The sequence below is a fragment of the Trichechus manatus genome, unplaced genomic scaffold (genome assembly GCF_000243295.1).
Source record: "Trichechus manatus latirostris isolate Lorelei unplaced genomic scaffold, TriManLat1.0 scaffold00040, whole genome shotgun sequence".
In the NCBI taxonomy this organism is placed as follows: domain Eukaryota; kingdom Metazoa; phylum Chordata; class Mammalia; order Sirenia; family Trichechidae; genus Trichechus; species Trichechus manatus.
In genome coordinates, this window is record NW_004443976.1 from 7,227,333 (window position 1) to 7,248,845 (window position 21,513).

A 21,513-nucleotide genomic window follows, 5' to 3' on the forward strand; every position below is an offset into this window, starting at 1 on the left:
TTATCCTAATGATTCTGTAAATGCTTAGATAATTGTAAAACCTCTCTTCTGGGTATGCTTTCTGAACAAGTTTAGGAGTAGCATGAAAAATAAAGTCCCATTTTATTTTTTTAATTTTATTGTGCTTTAGGTGAAAGTTTACAGTGCAAATTAGTGTCTCATTTAAAAATTTATACACAAATTGTTTTATGACTTTGGTTGCGATCCTTGCAATGTATCAACACTCTCTCCCTTTCCCTTTACACCCCTAGTTCCCCGTGTCCATTTGTCCAGTGTTCCTATCTCTTTCTGCCTTCTCGTCTTTGCTTTTGGGCAGGTGTTGCCCATTGGGTCTCGTATACTTGATTGAACTAAGAAGTGTGCTCTTCACGTGTGTTATTGTTCGTTTTATAGGCCTGTCTAATCCTTGGCTGAAAGGTGGACTTCGGGAGTGGCTTCAGTTCTGAGTCAGCAGCATGTCCAGGGGCCACAGTCTCAGGGGTTCCTCCAGTCTCTGTCAGACCAGTAAGTCTGGTCTTCTTTTGTGTGTGAATTCAACCGTATTTAATTGTATTGAATTTAATTGTATTGACTGCCCTCTTCGAGCAATGATATTACCAGTTCAACAGTGATTTTATTGGCCCACAGTTAGTTTTCCTTATTTATAAAAAATCAAATGCACTCTAAATAGATACACTTGCCACCACTGAGGATATTTGACAAGGCTCAGAATGTTTCTGGTCCCCAGTTTCCTTATTTACAACAAAAGCCAATTAAACAAAGAAAGATTTGAGTAGATGATTTTAAGATCCTTTTTGGGAGATTAAGTTAATCTACGTGAAGAAGATGTGGAAGGAAATTCCAACAATGCTAAAAACCTTGCCACCAATGGCAGTGATGCTGAAGAGGGTGAAAGTTGCTCAAGGGGACACAGGGGCTCTGAGATGCCTGTGAAAGACACCAGAGATAGTGCCTTACTCTGGGCCTGGAAGAGTAATTCATCACGTGGAATCTAGATTTCCTAACGTGTCCATGACACTGGTGAACTGGTTTCATAGACACTTAGGAGTGGTGTGGGATTCCCCTCCCGCCTTGATACCTTGTTATCATCCATGACAGTGTTCAGAGACTCAATCCACATGGGATCTATGTCGCCATCCAGCAAAATCCATTTGGGCCCATCGTGGGTGATGTTGGCAAGCTCCCTCATGATGGAAGAGAACAATCCTAAAAGGAACAACGAATTCCTGATTTTCCATTTCCCCATCGATTCTCTTTCACTTAACAACCTTTCCCATTACTACACTACTCAGAAAAAAACAAGGAAACCAGTTGCCATTCAGTCAACTCCAACTCACGGTGACTCCATGTGTGTTGAGTAGAACTGCGCTCCATGGGGTTTTCGGTGGCTGATTTTTCAAAGGAGCCCTGGTGGTGCAGTGTTAAAGCAAACAAGTGCTAACTGAAGGGTTGGCGGTTTAAAATCACCAGCAGCTCCGTGGGAGAAAGATGTGGCAGTCTGCTTCCGTAAAGATTTACAGCCTTAGAAACTCTATGGGGTCGCTATGAGTCAGAATCAACTCGACAGCAGTGGGTTTTTTTGATTTTTCGAAAGTAGATCTCCAGGCCTTTCTTCCAAGGTGCCTCTGTGTGAACTTGAACCACCAACCCTTTTGTTAGCAGCCAAGTGTTGAACCTGACATTGCTCAAGGAGACATTCTCTCTGTGCTTCAGTTCATGTTCTGTAACAAGAACAAAACCTAATAATACTAGCTTTTTAATTGACAAGGGACCCAGTAGACCAATCCGGCAGGTGAAAGGTGACATGATGGTATTACATAAAACTTTTGTAGGTAAGGGTTTCATCCTTTGTAATTGCTGCCCTGGCAAATCTAGCCAAAGGGAGGCTTTGAGAGACGGTCTGGTGTGATTCTGCTTGGCATTACAGGAAATTTATGTATTAATTTAGGCAGAATTGAGTTTTATAATATTTAGCTTTCCCAGTCAATAACATGGTATATGTTTTCATTTATTCAGATATTATTTTATGTTCTTGAATGAATTTTTACAGTTTTTTTTAATTCCTTTTGCTAAATGTAGTCCTAAATACTCCTGGAGTCCCTGCAAACAGTAACCGTGCTTAGCCGCTCACTGAAAGTCTGAAGGTTTGAAACTACCCAAAGGCACCTTGGAAGAAAGGCTCGGTGACCTACTTCTGAAAAATCAGCCATTGAAAATCCTGCAGAACACAATTCTGCTCTGGCACACATGAGGTCACCATGAGTTGGAATCAACTCAACAGCAACTGGTGTTTAAGTACTTCGTAGTATTGTGAACGGGCTTTTTTCCTGTATTTCTATTTTTAGCTGGCTATTCCTAGTGGAGTGAAAAGCTACCAAATTTTATGTATTTGTTTTATATTTAGTTACCATGAAATGTTCCCTTATTAATTCTGGTGACTTTTCAATAATTTCTTCCGGGTTTTCTAGGTATAAAGTCATATAATCAACAAAACAACTTTTCTCCTTTCCTCTAATCTTCCCATATATTCTATTTTCTTATTTTACCGCATTTTCTAGAACCACCCCCACCCACCCTAGCATTGTTGAATAATGTTGACAACAGGCTTCTCTGACATTTTCCTAATTTTAATGGAAATGGCTTTAGTGCCTCATCGTTCTGAATGACCTTCCCTGCCCTTTTCCAGCTTTAGGTAAAGAGTATTATCATATTTAAAGGATTTCCTTCTATTCCTATTTTACTTAGAAAGAATCTTTTTTTTTTTTTTAGGAGTGACTTTTCAGTTTTTAGTATCTACTGATTGATCAAATGATTTTCTCCTGGAATATATTCTACTTGCTCAAAGAGTATTATTCTTTTGAAATACTGCTGGGTTCTATTTACCAATATTTTATTTAGTATTTTTGCATCTATATTAATAAGTGAAATTGGGCTTTTTTCGGATTCTACGCGAAGATTGCTATCAAGATTACTCTGGCTTCATAAAATGATTGGGGAGCTGTCTATTTTTTTATGATTTTGGGATTCTCTGTTCTTTATCTTGACTACTATTTTTAAACTTTCCTTTTTATTACTTAAGTTTTCTATTTCTTATTGAGTACATCTGTTAATTTATACTTTGCTAGGTGATCTATTTCTTCTAGTTTTTCAAATATGTTTTCATCTAATTAAGTATTCTCTTCTAATTTAATCTTGTCTATATCTATTGTTATATCTCCTTTCTAATTCTTAATCTTATGTACTTTTATTCCTTCTTTTATTAATGATGCTCACAATAGATTTATTTCTTGGTCTTTAGTAAGAACCCATAATTATATTTATCTATCCTTTCCATGAATTTTTTTGTGTTCTTTTCCACAAATTTCAACTTTTATCTTTATTAGTTCCTTCTTCCTAATTTTCTTCAGTTTTAGTTTATTACTCTTTGAATGCTTTCTTAAGACAGCTACTAACTTCCTTTACTTCTAGCCTACCTTCTATAATAAGGAAAGAGTTGAAGGCTTTTCCTTATAGGCTTTAGATGTGCCCCGTAAGTTTTTTTATATTCTTCTTTTCATTGATTTCTAGATGGGTTTAAATTTAATTTTCTCTTTGAACCAGGGGTTAAGAGAGCATTTCTCGATTAAGGGAGTAGTAAAATTATTTCTGAGTATTTTCTTGCTATTTGTTTCTAACTATTGCATGATTATCAGAGAATGTAGTCTGTAAGCTGATACTTTTAAAATCATTACATGTCCTCTGTGACCAACTAAATGGTTAACTTTTGGAAATGTTCCATAAACCAAATAAGAAAGGAGTATTTTCTATTTATAGGATGCAAAGTTCTATGACTATGTGGTATATTGAGTTTGATGATGTATTTGCAAATTCCTCTATGTTTATATTTATTTTTCTGTCTACTGGATCTAATTTTGGAAAAGGTATATTAAAATATCCCACTATATTTGTATTTTTATCAAGTTATTCTAGCATTTTTAAAAACGCTATACTCCATTTACTTATATGTTCTCTTGTTTAGTAAATACAGATCTATTTATTTCTTCTTTGTCAATTTCCCCAAATTAAATGTATAAATTCAATTAGAATTCAAACAGAGTTTAAAAGATTGAATTATACTACATAAGCTTCACCATGATATGGAAAAACAAGTGCCTGAGAATAGCCAAGAAAATTACAAAAGAATATTGAGGAGTGACTTACCTTATCAGATATTAAAACACACTATGAAATGAAATTATTTTAACCAAATTAGAATGACATTAGTATAGGATTAAATAAATAGATGCATGGAGCAGAATAGAAAGCCCAGAATCAGATCTCAGTATATATGGAATTTAAGAAATGACATGCTGGTGTTTAAATTCAGAGGAAAAGTATGGTTACTTAATAAATGGTACTGGCACACTCAATTATCCATCTGGAAGGAAATAAAGTTGATTCTCTACTCTATTTCAAACTAAGCCCAAAAATAAATTCCAGATGGATAAAAATGTTAATGTGAAAACAATCTTTAGAACCAAATTTATGATTCTATATCTATATTTGAAAGTTAGAGTTATAAACTAAATAGGAATCCCAGATGCTAAAAAGAGTGTTGTTGCTGTATGCCATCGTGTTGATTCTGACTCATAGTAACCCTATATGACACAGTAGAACTGTCCCATAGGGCTTCCTAGGCTGTAGTCTTTATGGGAGCAGATCGCCAGGTCTTTTCTCCCACGAACAGCTGGTGGGTTCGAACTGCCAACCTTTAGGTTAGCAGCTGAGCATTTAACCATTGTACCACCAGGGCTTCTCCTAAAAAAGACTAGACAGAAGTAATTTTTTTTAAAAAGTGCATGGTAAAATATACCATAAAATGTCTATAGACAAATGGTAGATGGGGAAAAATATATTAGCAATACATATGACAGATAAAAGGGTTAATATCTCTTTTATATAAAGAACTCTACTAACAAGAAAAAGACGAGGGGAAATAAAATCACAAAAGAGTGAATCACTAAGACCAATAAAAATGAAAAGATGCTAAGCCTCACTAATATTTAGGGAAATAAAAATCAGAGAGGTAGCTCATTAAAGCCCTTTACCCTATGACTCTGACTGAAGGTCCTAAATCAGAGAGATCTGGGGAGTTTCACCTTGATGTCATCAGACATTGAAACATTTGGGAGGAGCTGATATTTTCTCATTCTAGAAGCACATAGGTTTTAGAAAGAGGTCCCCATCAGCTCATAGACAGTTTTCTCCATTATCTTTTCTGCTCTCTCCAAGTTATCAAAGGCTCTTTCCAATGTCTTGGAATGTCTTCAGCATCACCTGGGTCCTCACCTAGGCATACTGTTTTGGAGCAGGTAGCTTGCCTGTCACCTGGGCAATGCTGATAGGAAGAAGGGCCTTCTGTGGGATGCTAGACACATCACTTCCTCAGGAATAAGCCATGGGCTTCCCTATCCCACCCACACCTTAAACCCACTCCCGGGCAGTGTAGAGACTCCATGCCACAGCTTGTGCCCAGAGTCACTAAATGACAGGCCAGATATCTGCCCTGCTTTATCCTTTTTAAGTACCCTCCCTAAAGATGCATCTGGAAGAGGCCCCCAAGGAAGGAGAATATCTAAACGGCTGAGGTTCCCTACAAGCCAAAACTGGTTCTTCTTTTCTACTAGTCTTTTCAGCTCCTCCTGTCACAACAGATTAGCTCTACGTTGCCCCTCTATAGTTCACCCACTACATTCAATCCTTCCCAAAGGACTGAGAGTGGCAGGCAACCTTCTCCTAGGGATATCTCATTTGTGATGGTGAATTTTATGTGTCAACTTGGCTAGACTTTGGTTTCCAGCTGTTTGGCCAAATAATATTCTAGTTATATTACAGTTTGTTGTTGTTATTAGGTGCTGTCGAATCTGTTGCAACTCATAGCAACCCTATGTACGACAGAATGAAACACCGCTTGGTCCTGTGCCATCCTCACAATTGTTGCTATGTTTAGCCTATTGCTGCAGCAACTGTGTCAATCCATCTCATTGAGGGTCTTTCTTCCTCTTTTTCAATGACCCTCTACTCTACCAAGCATGACATCCGTCTCCAGGAACTTATCCCTCCTGACAACATGTCCAAAGTGCGTGAGACAAAGTCTGGCCATCCTCACTTCTAAGGAGCATTCTGGCTGTACTTCTTCCAAGACAGATTTGTTCGTTCTTTTGGCAGTCCATGGTATATTCAATATTCTTCGCTAACATCAGAATTCAAAGGCATCAATTCTTCTTCAGTCTTCCTTATTCATTGTGCAGCTTTCAAATGCATATGAGGAGACTGAAAATATCATGGCTTCGGTCAGGTGCACCTTAATCCTCAAAGAGACATCTTTGCTTAACACTTCAAGGAGGGCTTTTGTAGCAGATTTGCCCAAGGCAATATGTCGTTTGATTTCTTGACTGCTGCTTCCATGGGTATTGACTGTGGATCCAAGTAAAATAAAATCTTTGACAACTTCAATATTTTCTCCATTTATCATGATGTTGCTTATTGGTTCAGTTGTGAAGGTTTTTGCTTTCTTTATGTTGAGTTGTAATCCATACTGAAGGCTGTGGTCTTTGGTCTTCATCAGCAATCTAGGTTGTGTCATCTGCATATTGCAGGTTGTTAATGAGTCTTCCTCCAATCCTGCTGCTGCGTTCTTCATATAGTCCAGCTTCTCAGATTATTTGCTCACCATACAGATTGAGTAAGTATGGTGAAAGGATACAACACCGACACATATCTTTCCTGATTTTAAACTACACAGTATTGCTTTGTTCTGTTCAAACAACTGCCTCATGGTCTGTGTACAGGTTCCTCATGAGCACAGTTAAGTGTTTGGGAGTTCCCATTCTTCGAAATGTTATCTATAATTTGTTATGATCCACACAGTCGAACGCCTTTGCATAATCAATAAAACACAGGTAAACAACTTTCTGGTATTCTCTGCTTTCAGCCAAGATCCATCTGATCAGGGACGGATTAACCAATAAACACTGTATGGACTGGCTACCATTAAGCAAGGTACCCACGGGCTTAATTGTATTTACTTGCTAATCTGTGGTGAGCAGTGGGTTTTACCACATGGATTTCACATCTTTGATATAGCGGGGGACAGGTGAAATTGTGCATTGCAAATTAGTTGGAAGGCATAATTAGGCCCGTGCATACCTTGCTTATTGGGTAATCCAGCCTTGCATCTGACATCAGCAATGATATCTCTCCTTCCATGTCCTCTTCTGAATCTGGCTGGAATTTCTAGAAGTTCCCTGTTGATGTACTGCTGCAACCATTTTTGAATGACGTTCAGCAAAATTTTACTTGAGTGTGATATTAATGACATTGGTTGATAATTTCCACATTCCGCTGGATCACCTTTCTTTGGAATGGGCACAAATATGGATCTCTTCCAGTTGGTTGGCCAGGTAGCTGTCTTCCAAATTTCTCAGCATAGATGAGTCTGTACTTCCAGTGTTGCATCCATTTGTTGAAACATCTCAATTGGTATTCTGTCAATTCCTGGAGCCTTGTTTTCTGCCAATACCTTCAGTGCAGCTTGGACTTCTTCCTTCAATACCACCAGTTCTTGATCATATGCTGCTTCTGAAATGGTTGAATGTTAATCAATTTCTTTTTGGTACAGTGACTTTGTATATTCCTCTCATCTTCTTTTGATGCTTCCTGCATCATTTCAATACTTTCCCCACAGAATCCTTCAAAATTGCAACTCGAGGCTTGAATTCTTTTCTTTAGTTCTTTCAGCTCAAGAAATGCCGAGCGTGTTCTTCCTTTTTGGTTTTCTATCTCCAGGTCTTTGCATATTTCATTATAACACTTTGTCTTCTTGAGCTGCCCTTTGAAATCTGCTGTTCAGATCCTTCATGTCATCATTTCTTCCATTCACTTTAGCTACTCTATGTTCAAGAATGAGTTTCAGAGTCTCTTCCGACATCCATTTTGCCCTTTTCTTTCTTTCCTATCTTTTAAATGACCTTTTGCTTTCCTCACATATGATGTCCTTGATGTCATCCCACATCTCATCTGATTTTTGCTCATTAGCGTTCAATGTATCAAATCTATTCTTGAGATGGTCTTTAAATTCAGGTGAGAAATACACAGGTAGTTAAATGTTGTTAAATCAGTTGACTTTGGGTAGAGCAGGCTACCTTCCATAATGTAATGTAAGGTGATGTAAGGTGATGTAATGTAATGCAATGACCTTACACCAAAGGTAAAGTAATGGAATTACCCTCCATAACATGATGTGATATAATCAATCAACTGGCCTGTGATCTAATCTTTGATTAAACTGGATTATCAGTATAGGGTGGGTGGGTCCTAAACCTAACCACTTCTGAGTTATAAAAAGAGCAGAATACGCCCACATACACACATAGGGGAAGACAGACACCTTGTGAGGATTGTCTACAAACCAAGGAATGCCAGGAAAGCAAGGAATGCACAGGGCTCTCAACAATGAAAGGATCAACGTGGTCAAGAACCTGATTTGGACTTTTAGCCTCCAGAATGGTGAGAAAAAATTTTTTTTTTTCTTTAAAGCCACCCACTTGTGGAATTTGTGTTACAGTAGCACTAGGTAACTAAGACACTCTTACCATCCTTCCATTCTCGTGTGGCTGGGTTGATGATGCCAAAGAGTTCATCATTTGTGACTGCTTTGGGATTGAGATCAGTCCAGACGGGTCGACGTTTCATGATCTGATAGGTCTTGTGCAAGGACCTCAGCACCTGGGACTTGCCAGTACCAGCACTGCCCACCACAAACACGGAGTGCCGTACAGCCAATAGCTCCTCGAGCTGGACCACCTGCAAGACACGAGGTTCAGCCAAAGCGAGCAACTTGTCACTCTTCTACATCACAACTGCTCTTCTGTGAGCCAGGCTGGTATCTGAAGTGAGGCTCAAATCAACCAAAACCAAAACCAAACCCACTGCCATTGAGTCGATTCTGACTCATAGTGACCCTACAGGACAGAGTAGAACTGCCCCATAGGGTTTCCAAGGAGTGGCAGGTGGATTTGAACTGCTGACCTTTTAGTTAGCAGCCAAGCTTTTAATCACTGCACCACCAGGGCTTCTCAAAGTCAACAGTGGAGGGTTATCACCCCCAAGTTATGATGGGGTCCTAAATGTTGGGGGAATATGATTCATTTATTTGTGTATTTATCATTCAATCATATAATCATTAGTCACCAACTAAGTGCTAGAGAATGTACCAGGTGATGGACATACAGAGATGACTTTCCTACCCTCTACGACCTTACAGTATGATGTAGAAGAAAGTCATGTTGATAAATTATTACAATAGAAGGTGATAAATGTTATTATAATATATACATATATATAAAGTTATGTGGGGACAGACAGGAGGAAGCAATTGATTTTGTACAGATAAAGGGAACATGAAAGGCTTCAGAGAAGAGGGACATTTGAATGGGGGCTTTGGGGTTGAATAGGAGTTTGCCTAGAACATGAAAAGGCGGGTATTCTAGGCAGAGGTAACAAAAGTTTGAGCTGTGATAGGACATGATGTGATTGACCAAATGGTTTGATAAGGCTGGAGTCAAAGGTCCCTTGAGGACAACGGCAGCATTGAGGGTCTCATCTCTCTTCTTCTATCTGGCCTCCAGGCTCACCTTTTGAACCCCAATCCATCCTCCATGCTGCTGCAGGAGTACACTTATTGGAATGAAAATCTGATCATGTTACCACCATCACTATTGCTTTAGTGGTTCTCCAGAGCTTTGGTGATGAAGTCCCAAATCCTTAGGCTGGCTTACAAGGCTTCGTGCAGCCTGGCTTATACAAACTTCCATAGTCTTATCCCCCAACACATGCATTCTAGCCAAAAACTACTTGGATTCTTCAATGATTCTCTCTCCTTTGTCTATACCTTATCACATGCTGTCTTTCTGTTTGAGAGTTGCCCTTCTCCTGCCTTCCTCTGGCCCACCCTACACATTCCTCAGGAAGCCTTCAGTCTGGGGGAGGTGCTCTATGCCTGTGCTCTTATATAGCACCTTCTTCATGCCTACATCCTACATTCTAGTATTTACCAATATTGCAGTGGTTGTCTATCTGTCTCCCTATCAGACTATCAGCTCCTTGGAGGCAGGGGGGACTGGGCTTTCTATCTATTTCCAGTGTCTAGCAAAGAATATGGCACATACCAAGTGCTGAGCAAATATTTGTTGAAAAATATGAATGACAGCTGGGAAGATTGGATGGGCCTGACCATGAAAGACCTTGTTATAGCATGAGTAAAAATATTTGAACTTTATTATAAATCAGGTTTCTTCATGTTTCCCACTGTCATATCCTTAATAGCGGAGGAGAGTGAACCAAAGTGGAAATGTACCAAAATGTTGATCCAGTAGTGGGATAACAGGTAGTTTTTCCACACACACATTTTATTCATTTATTCCGCACTTTGAAAAATAATGATGATTCAGAAAGAAAAAATGACTCCTTTTTAAAATAAGGAGTGAGACAGATCTTAAAAAGAGTTCTAGAATTGTATAACTAGGGAATTAGAAGGAGAGCAGTACCACTAAGCTCAACATGAAGGTTCCAGATAAATGGCAAGATAGCTTCATATGCGGCAGGAAAATTAATTTAGGTAGTAATTTGAGTTTTGTTTTCAACAGCACAAATATTTTTTTCTTCTCTATTTCAAGCCTTTGCTGTGCCCTTGCTTTTAGGTCAAAAGCACCCAGAAGAGAGCTTCAAATCCTGGTTCTTGTTTTTCTCCTTCAGGGAATTAATGCTGGATCTGCCCAGACAGCAATGAGGAGAGTGGTTGAGAAAGGGTCTCTGAGGAGGTGATGTTCCAGCTAAGATACGAACGGAACAAGAGTTAGTCACGGGAAGATCAGGGGAGAAGTGTTACAGGCAGAGTGACAGTGAGGGTTCAAGGAACAGATAAAAAACAGGAGAGTGGTACAAGTGGAGATAAAAAAGGTAAGAGGGGCTGGATTTGCAGGTTGGGGACTGCAATTTTATTCTAAGGACAGTGGAAAGCATTTGGAGGATTTTAAGCATGACATTGACCTGAGGTCACTACATTTAAACAAGAAGAGAAAGAAGAAAAAGAAAAGGAGAGGGTGGAAGGAGCAAAGAAAGAAGGGAAGGAGGGAGGAGGGGAGGACGGGAGGAAGAATGGTACCGTGGCTGCTAACTGGAGACTATTACATTCCTAGATTGGTTTTTGTGTAAACAACTGATTGAATAATGATGCCATACCCTGTTTCTAGTTCCATCAACTTTTTTTTCTTCCATTTGATAGCTTTATTGAGATATAATTCACATACCATACAACTCCCATGTACCTTTTAAAGTGTACAAATTCCATTGTTTTTTAATATATTCACAGAGTTGTGCAACCATCATGTCTATCTAATTTTAGAACATTTTCATCACCCAAAAGGAAAGCCTGTATCCATTAGTAGTCACTCCCATCCACATCATTCCAGCCTCCGACAACAACTAATCTGCTTTCTACCTCTACAGATTTGCCTATTCTGGACATTTAATATAAATGGAATCATACAATACGTGGTCATTTGTGACTGGCTCCTTTTACTCAAAAAAATGTTTTCAAGGTTCATCCACGTTGTAGCTTGTGTTAGTACTTCTTTCATTTTTATTGTTGAAAAATGTTCCATCATGAGTAGACCACCTTTTGTTTATCCCTTCATCAGTTGATGTACATTGAGCTGTTATCACCTTTTTGCTGTTATAAATTCATCAACTTTTGTCGATCTTTTCTAACTTCTATTATTTTTTGTAAGATTAATATATAAGTATCCCTATCCTTCCATCTTTCCTTTTCCTGCCCATGTGCGGCTCTTTGCCAGACAAATTTTACTTTTATATTGTCATGTTTGATAATATTTACATTTTTACATTCTGTTCTGTCATTATGTTTAACCTGTTGCCATCGAGTTGATTTTGACTCATAGCGACCACATAGGACAGAGTAGAACTGCCCTATAGCTTTTTGAAGGAACACCTGGTGGATTCAAACCGTTGACCTTTTGGTTAGCAGCCAAGCTCTTAACCACTGTGCCATGAGGTTATGCTTAGACATTTTATATTTTCCATGATTCTAAGAGTTGAAGACCAATAAATGGTTTACATTATCATGACTGTAGATATTTTCCCTACAGAAGAGAGTATCTGCCTGGAATATGCTCTGTCCTTCATAAGCCTGGTGTCATGACTTGAGAGAGGATGTTTCAAGCATCAATCCAAGGCCATATGGATGCTAATTTAGTACACTCCATATATTGATCAAGGAGCTCTGGTGGCTCCATGGTTAAGCACTTGGCTGCTAACCAAAAGTTGGGTGGTTCAAACTCACCAGTAATTCTGTGGGAGAAAGACCTGGCGATCTGCTCCCGTAAAGATCACAGACTAGTAAATTTTATGGGGCAGTTCTACTCTGTCAGAATCCACTCGATGGCACACAGTGACAACAGTATATTGATCAATATCACATTTACTTTTTCTTTGTTTGGACCATGACATTCTTTTTCATGTCTTTAATTGTCTTTTTTTTCCTTATTAAGAGAAAAGAAATGATATATGCATTAGTCCCATAACTTAGAAATTAAAAAAAAAAACACACACAATAACTTTCAGCTTATTAGTCCATTCTTGCTTTGAAGATGTTCATTCTTCTTCAGTTCCTTTTTTCTTGGAGGCCACTGACTTCCTGTTCTAATTTGGATTAATTGCTTTCTAGGCTTGCTGACAGCTGTCATTCCAGGATTTCTTTTTTTTTTGATTATTGAGTTTCTGGACATTTTTCTTGTTTTCATCTTCATTTGTTGTAGGATGTCCTCAAATAACTTAATCAAAAGTAACTTAACCAAGTAACTTAATCAAAAAGGGTGCATGATCAATTGGTCCCAACCCACCTGGAGTAAAGGAGAATGAAGAACACCAAAGCCACAAGGAAAGTAGTAGCCTAAGAGACAGAAAGGGCCACATAAACCAGAGACTGCATCAGCCTGAGACCAGAAGAACTAGATTGTGCCCAGCTACCACCAATGACCACCCTGACAGGAAACATAACAGAAAGTCCCTGATGGAGCAGGAAAAAAGTGGGGTGCAGAACTCAAATTCTGGTAAAAAGACCAGACTTAATGGTCTGACTGAGACTGGAGGAACCCCAGAAAGCATGGCCCCCAGACTTTCCATTAGCCCAGAACTGAAACCATTCCAGAGGCCAACTCTTCAGACAAAGATTAGACTGGACTATGGGACATAAAATGATACTCGTGAAGGGCGTGCTTCTTAGCTCAAGTAGATACATGAGACTAAACGGGCAGCTCCTGTCTGGAGGTGAGATGAGAAGGCAGAGAGGGTTAGGAGCTGGTTGAATGGACATGGGAAATCAGAGATGGAAAGGAGGAGTGTGCTGTCACAGTACAGGGAGAGTAATTAGGATCACATAACAATGTATGTCTAAATTTTTGTGTGAGAGATGAACTTGAATTGTAAACTTTCACTTAAAGTACAACAATAAAATAAAAAATAAACAAATAATAAACTAAAAAACAGAAAAATAAAAAAAGGGTGCATGAGAGGTAAAATTTATGAGCCTTGGAAAATATTCTATTTGGAACAGAATTCTAGGCTTAAAAAATCATTCCCCCTCAGAACTCTGAAGGAATGGCTTTCTTGTTTTCCAGAACCTAACATTGCAGTGAGAGGTTCTGATGTCTGTCAGAGTTTCATTCCTATCCTGGGTCACCATTACTGTCTCCTCACTCCATCCCTTAACCAGCAAGTTTCAATTCTTTTCTCTTAATTATTGACTTCTGAAATTCCATTGTGATGTGTTTTTTCATAATTTTTATTGTGCTTTATGTGAAAGTTACAGAGCAAGTTAGTTTCGCATTAAACAATTAATACACATATTGTTTTGTGACATTGGTTGCCAACCCCGCGAAGTGTCAACAGTCTCCTTTTCTCGACCAGCTCTCCTGTGCTCTCCTGCCTTCTGGTCCTTGCCCCTGGGCTGGTGTGCCCATTTAGTCTCGTATACATGGTTGAACTCTGTGTGTTATTGTTTGTTTTATGGGTCTGTCTAATCTTTAGCTGAAGGGTAAACCTCAGGAGTGACTTCAGTACTGAGTTAAAAGAGTGTCCGGTGGCCACACTCTCGGGGTTTCTCCAGTCTGTGTCAGACCAGTAAGTCTGGTCCTTTTTTGTGAGTTTGAATTTTGTTCTACATTTTTCTCCAGCTGTATCTGGGATCCTCTATTGTGATCCCTGTCAGAGCAGTCAGTGGTGGTAGCCGGGCACCATCTAGTGCTGGACTCAGTCTGGCGGAGGCTGTGGCAGTTGTGGTCCATTAGTGCTTTGGACTAATCTTCCCCTTGTGTCTTTGGTTTTCTTCATTCTCCCTTGCTTCAGTCCGGATGGGACCTGTGGAGTATTTCTGATGGCCATGCACAAGCTTTTAGGACCCCAGACACTACTCACCAAGGTGGGATGTAGAACATTTTCTTTATAAGCTATGTTATGCCAACTGAGGTGGATGTCCCCTGAGACCATGGTCCCCCGCCCTCAGTCCAGTAATTCAGTCCCTCAGGGAGTTTTGATGTGTCTATGAGGCTTCTATGATTTTGCCTCTATGTTTAGTATCATATCATCCACGAATAGGGATAGTTTACTTCCTGCTTACCAATTTGGATGCCCTCTACTTCTTTTTCTTGCCTTATTGCTCTAGCTAGGACTTCCAGCACAATGTTAAATAGGAGTGGTGATAAAGGGCGTTATTGTCTTCTGTTTTCAGGGGGAATGTTTACAACCTCTCTCTGTTGAGAATGACGTTGGCTGTTGCTTTGTATAAATACCTTTTATTATGTTGAGGAATTTCCCTTCTATACCTATTTTATTGAACGTTTTTATCAGGAACGGACATTCAAATGGCTCATCACCTGCCCTTTCTTCATCAACTGAGATTGTTTTCTCTTGTTTTATTTATATGGTGGATTATGTTGACTGATTTTCTAATGTTGAACCATCCTTGCATACCTGGTATGAATTCCACTTGGTTGGGGTGTGTTATTATTATTATATATGATGTTGAATTCAATTGGCTAGAATTTTGTTGAGACTTTTTGCATCTATATTCATGAGAAATATTGGTTTGTAATTCTTTTTTTTGTGGCATCTTTGTCTGGTTTTGGTAGCAGGGTCATGCTGGCTTCACAGAATGAATTCAGAAGTTTCCCTTACTTTTCTACATTCTGAAATAGTTTGAGCGGTACTTATGTGAGCTATTCTCTGATGTTTGGTAGAATTCTCCAGTGAAGCCATCTGGGCCAGGGCTTTTTTTTCATTAGGGTTTTTTTTTTTTTTTTTATTACCATTTCAATCCCTTGTTATGGGTCTTTTCATGTTTTTGACCTCAGTTTGCATTAGTTTAGGTAGGCAGTGTGTTTCTAGAAATCTGTCCATTTACTCTAGGTTTTCAAATTTGTTGGAATATAGTTTTTCAGAGTAGTCTGTTATGATCCTTTTTATTTCAGTTGGGTCTGTTGTAATGTCCCGTTTCATTTATTTGGGTTATTTTCGTCCTCTCCTGTTTTTCTTTTGTCAGTTTAGCCAATGGTTTGTCGATTCGTTGATCCTTTCAAAGAACGAACATATGGTTTTGCTTATTCTTTCTATTATTTTTCTATCCTCTATTTCATTTATTTCTGCTCTAATCTTCATTATCTCCTTTCTTCTCGTGGCTGTGGGCTTCTTTTGCTGTTCTCTTTCTATTTGTTTGAGTTGTATAGCTGTTTTTATTTTGTTCCTTTCTTCTTTGTTGATGTGTTTATTGCTATAAATTGTCTTCTGAGGACTGCCTTTGCTGTGTCCCAAAGGTTTTGGTATGATGTGTTTTCATTCTCATTTGATTCTAGGAATTTTTTTTATTCCTTCTTTGATTTCTACTATTACCCAGTGGTTTTTAAGTAGGGTGTTTTTCAGTATCCATGCATTTGATTTTTTTCTTTGCTCTTTCTGACATTAATTTTTACTTTGACGGCATTGTGATCGGAGAAGATGCTCTGCATTATGTCAGTGTTTTAGCTTTTGTTGAGCTTTGCTTTGTGGCCTAAGATGTGGTCTATTCTGAAGAACATTCTATGTGTATTGGAAAAGAATGTGTACTTTGCAGCTGTTGGGTGGAGTGTTCTATATATGCCTATGAAGTCAAGTTGACTGACTGTGGCCTTTAAATCTTCTATATCTTTGTTGAGTTTCTTTCTAGATGTTCTGTCCTTTACCAAGAGTGGTGTGTCGAAGTCTCCTACTATTATTTTGGAACTGTAAATTTCTCTTTTCAGTGCTGCTAGAGTTTGTTTTATGTATTTTGGAGCCCTGTCGTCGGATGCGTATTTATTATGGTTATGTCCTCATGGTGGACTGTCCCTTTAATCATTATATCATGTCCTTCCTTGTCCTTATGGTGGATTTTGTTTTAAACTCTATCTTATCTGAGATTAGCATTGCCACTTCTGCTCTTTTTTGGTTCCCGTTTGCTTGATATATTTTTTCCATAGTTTGATTTTTAATATATTTATGTCTTTATTTCTAAGGTGTGTCTCTTGTAGACAGCATATTGATGGGTCCCATTTTTTAATCCATTCTGTCACTCTCTGTCTCTTTATGGGTGCATTTAAGCCATTTACGTTCAGTGTGACTGTTGATAGGTGTGAGTTTATTGCTGTCATTTTGTAGTACTTTTTTTTTGTGTGTGTGTGTTTGTGGTGCTGATGTTTTCTTCATTCCTCTTACTCTCTTGTGTTGAATTTCTTTGGATTTGGGTTTTTTTTCGTCATTTCTTTCGTTTTTGTAGATTTTGTGTTTATTGAGACTTCGTTTTTCTTCTTTATTTTGATGAGTAGGTTTGTTAATTTTCTTTGTGTTTACCTTGAAATTCATCCCTATCTTCCTAAGTTTAAACCAGTCTTTTGTTACTTGATATTGCTTTGACTTCCTCTCCATTTGAAAGTTCTATACCTACACCATTTATTCACTTTTATTGTTCTGACGTTGTTGTCATTTACAGATTGACCTCTCTGGTTCCCCATTTTAAATCTTTTAGTTTTGTTTTATCTTTGAGATTTCATTACCTAGGTTGGAATCTGGCTGATACTGTCCTGTGTCCTAGATTCAGGTTGTTGCCTGATGTTGTTGGTTCTCTAACCAAAGGACTCCCTTTAACAATTCTTGTAAGTTTGGTTTGGTTTTTACATATTCCCTTAATTTCTGTTTATCTGGAAATGTCCTAATTTCACCATTGTATCTGAGCAAGAGTTTTGCAGGATACATTATTCTTGGTTGGCGTTCTTTTTCTTTCAAGGTTTTATATATGTCATCTCGTTGCCTTCTTGCCTGCATGCTTTCTGCTGAGTAATCAGAGCTCAGTCTTATTGTTTCCCCTTTGTATGTGACTTTTCATTTTCCTCAAGCTGCTCTCAGGATTCTTTCTTTGTCTTCGGTTTTAGTAAGAGTAATTATGATATGTCTTGGTGGCTTTCTTTTGGAGTCTATCCTATATGGGGATCGTTGAGCTTCTTGGATGGTCAACTTTTCATCTTTCATGATATTAGAGAAGTTTTCTGTCAGCAAATCTTCAATGATCCTCTCTGTGTGTCTTCTGTTTTCTGCCCCTGTTCTGGAACTCTGATCATGGCAAATTTTTGTTCTTCATTTTATCCCACATTGTTCTCAGTAGTTTCTTTTCCTCAAAGCTGTATGCAAGGATTTGTCTTCAATTTCACTGATCCCATCTTCCATTGTTTCAAATTTGCTCCTAAAACCTTCTATTGCACTGTCCAGTTCTGAAATCTTGTTGTTTGACTTTTGGATTTCTAATTGCTGGTTTTGTACAATTTATAGTTATTTGTTTATTTTGATCTTTGTTCCGGTATTATTTTCCTGGATTCTTCCATTGCTTTGTATTTTCCATGACTGTGTCTATTTTTTCCTTATTTTTGTCTGTGTTTTCCTTCATCTCTTTCCTAATCTCTTGGAAAGCCCTGAATATTATAGTTTTGAATTCCCTATCGAGTATTTCCAGTTCCTTTTCTTCTACCAGAAGGTCATCTGGTCTTTTATTTTATTCATTTTCTTAAGCCATCCTGTCTTGTTTTTTGTTTTGGGGGGTTTGTTTGTTTTTTAAAAATATGTTTTGATATTGTCTGCTGTCTCTGGAACATTCAGGAATTATTTTCTTCATTTATTGATTGTAGATTTGTTTCGTCCTGCTTTTTTGTTTTATTTGGTTATATTGGGCAGGCGCACTGGGCGTGTTTTTTTGTTTTAATTGTACTTCAGGCGAAGGCTTACAGAACAAATAGTTTCTCATGAAACAGTAGTACACATATTGTTTTATGACATTGGTTAACAGCACCACAACATGTCAACCCTCTCCCTTCTCGACTTTTTTTTTTTTTTTTGGTGATAATATGCATAGACAAAAATACACCATTTCAAAAATTTCTACATTCGCACTTCAGTAACATTGACTACGCTCTTCCAATTGTGCTGCTATTCTCACTTTAGATGAAGGCTTACAGAACAAAATAGTTTCTCATTTAACAGTTAGTAAACATGTTGCCCTATGACAATGGTTAACAACCTCACAACACATCAACCCTATCCTTACTCAAGCTTGGGTTCCCTATCACCAGCTTTCCTGTCCCCTTCTGCCTTCTGGCCCTTGTGGGCTGGGCGTGTTTTGTTGCTTGCTCATCTATGGGCAAGAGACTTCTCACCCACCTTGTCCAGGTGGGCAGGGCTGGTTGCTCAGCTATGGTGCAGCAGGGCAGGTCCAGCGGGGGCGGGGGGGGGACAGGGAAGGGTCGTTTGCAGTATGAACTGGGGCTGATGGGGTGGAGCTGGGGGGCAATGCAGGGTGAGGTTCAGGAGTCTATGGGTCCAAACACTGTCACTCTGAGATGCAACACTTGGTTTATGGTGCAGATAGGCAGGAGGGAAGGGAGAGGATGTGATGTGTAGAGCTAAGTGGGTGAAATAAAAAAGAGAGAGAAACAGAAGCAAAAAAAAAAGAGGGAAAAAAACTTTAAAAGGTAAATAAAATGGTGGCGCTGTAGGATTCAGCAGGTGAGGGCAAGGCAGACCCGGTGAGGTCGTGTGCCATTGGCTCTCTAGCTGAGCGGTGCTGCTTGGCTTGTTGAGAAGGGGTGTGGGTGGTGCACAAGGCTAGCTGGGTGGGAGAAAGGAAAGGAAAGAAGGGAAGGAGATTGAAGAAACAAGAAAAACAACAACAACAAAAGAAATATGGTGCTGGAGAGCTGGCTGTTGGGGGTGGGGCAGAATTGAGGTTGCGGTGAGCTGATGTCTCTCTCACTGACTGGGTGGTGTGGCATGGCCCGTCAGGAAGGGGCAGAGGCAACAGAGAGCCTAACTGAGAGGGAGAAGGAAATGGAGAAGGGGAAAGATAAAGAAAAATAAAAAGTATGGCGCTGAGCCAGCCTGTGGGGGTGGCACAGACCTGGGGAGCCCGTATGTCAGAGGTGCTCTCACAGAGTGGTACAGCACAGCCTGTTGAGAAGGCGGGGGCAATGCATGGGGCTAGGTAGGTGGGAGAAAGGAAAGGAAGGAGAGAGAGAGAGAGAAAAGGAACAACAACTGCCAAAAAAAGAAAAAACAAAAACAAAGATGCAAGCAAACAAACAAACAAACAAACAAAAAAAAACAGTGCTGAGGGAGCTGGTCAGTGACAGCAGCACAGACCCGGGGAGGCCACGTGCCAGTGATGCTCTAGCTGAGTGGTGCAGCATGACCCTTCAAGAAGGGGCAGGGGTGATGCACAGGGCTAGGTTAGTGGGAGAAAGAAAAGGGAAGAAAGGAGAGAGAGTGAAAAGAAGCTGAAAAAAAAAGAACAAAGCAAACTAACTAAAGAAATATGGTGCTGAAGGAGCCAGTTGGTGGGGGTTGTGCAGACCCAGGGAGGCCCTGTGCCGGTGGCTCTCTAGCTGACTGGTGCGGTAAGGTCCTTCGAGAAGGAGAGAGGACATAGTATGGGGCAAAGTGGATGGCAGACAGGAAAGGAAGGAAGGGAGAGAGAGAGAGAGAAGAAACAAAAACAAAACAACAATGACAAATATGGTGCTGAGGAAGCTGGCCATGGGGATGGCATGGACCCTGGGAGGTCATGTGCTGGTGGCTTTCTAGCCAAGTGGTGCAGCACAGCTGGTCGAGAAGGGGTGGGGATGGCACATGGGGTTAGGTGGATGGGAGAAAGGAAAGGAAGGAAGGGATAAAGGGAGAGGAAACAAAACAAACAAACAACAACAACAACAAAAATACGGCCCTGAAGGAGTTGGCCAGTGGGGGTGAGGTGGACTCTGGCTGAGCAACCGTGGCCTGTTGGAAAGCAGCAGAGGCTGCCTAGAGGGAAGAATGGTGAGGGGTGGGAAAGCATGTATCCCTGGTTACCGGGTGCTCTGTCTCCTGTTGGGAGCTCTGTGAAGTTGCCTTCATGCACTCCGTCTGTGTTCCTTGGTGGCTGTAGTCCAAGATGAAAAATCCATGCTGAGTTAGCTGGTAGGGGACCCCCACTCCATAGCTCTCCTTGTTCTCTGTCAGTTTCTTATTCCATTCGGTGCTTGACTGAGTTCTTTACACCTTCATTTGATGCTTAGATTGATGTTTGTATCTGTTTTAGTTAGTTTTTCGGGCCTTTGCTGTAGAGGGATGGCACGGTGCTTCTATCTATAGCGCCATGTTGGCTCTGCCTCTATTCCTAGATATTTTATTCTCTCAGAGGCTATTGTAAATGGAGTTTTCTTAATCTCCTTTTCAGATTTCATTGCTGGTGTATAGAAACCCAACTGATTTTTGTGTGTTGATCTTGTATCCTGCAACTTCACTAAATTCCTCTATTAGTTCTAGAAGCTTTTTAGTAGATTCTTTGGCATTTTCAATATATAGGATCATATCATCTTCGAATAGAGACAGTTTTACCTCTTCCTTTCCAATTTGGGTATCTTTTATTTCTTTTTGTCTTATTGCTCTGGCTGGTGCGGGACCAGCCAGTGTTTTGTTCTGTTCTACACAGGGTCGCTATGAGTCAGAACCAACTCGATGGCACCTAACAAGAACATTGCTTTGGCTAGGACTTCCAGAACAATATTGAATAGGAGTGGTGAGAGTGGGCATTCTTGTCTTGTTCCTGTTTTCTAGGGGAAAGTTCTCAATCTTTCTCCATTGAGTAAAATGTTGGCTGTTGGTTTTTCATAAATGCCCTTAATCATGTTGAAGAAATTTCCTTTTATTCCTATCTTTTTAAGAGTTTCTTTTTTTTAATCAAGAAAGGTGCTGAATTTTATCAAATGCCTTTCCTGTATCTATTGATATGATCATGTGGTTCTTTTCCTTTGTTCTATTAATGTGATGTATTATGTTGACTGATGTTCTAATATTGAACCAATTCTG

The 21,513-nt window shown here is 39.4% G+C and overlaps 1 protein-coding gene across 1 annotated transcript in view; it reads right to left on the reverse strand.

The window, feature by feature from the left end:
* Positions 1–21,513, reverse strand: part of DNAH9 (dynein axonemal heavy chain 9) — a 450,622-nt gene that overhangs the window by 245,420 nt on the left and 183,689 nt on the right. Inside the window, exons 31-32 of the mRNA XM_012555448.1 lie at positions 8,634–8,844; positions 1,079–1,206 (exon numbers count right to left, since the gene is read on the reverse strand). Of these exons, the coding sequence (XP_012410902.1) occupies positions 1,079–1,206; positions 8,634–8,844 (339 nt within the window). The remainder of the gene's footprint in view (positions 1–1,078; positions 1,207–8,633; positions 8,845–21,513) is intronic.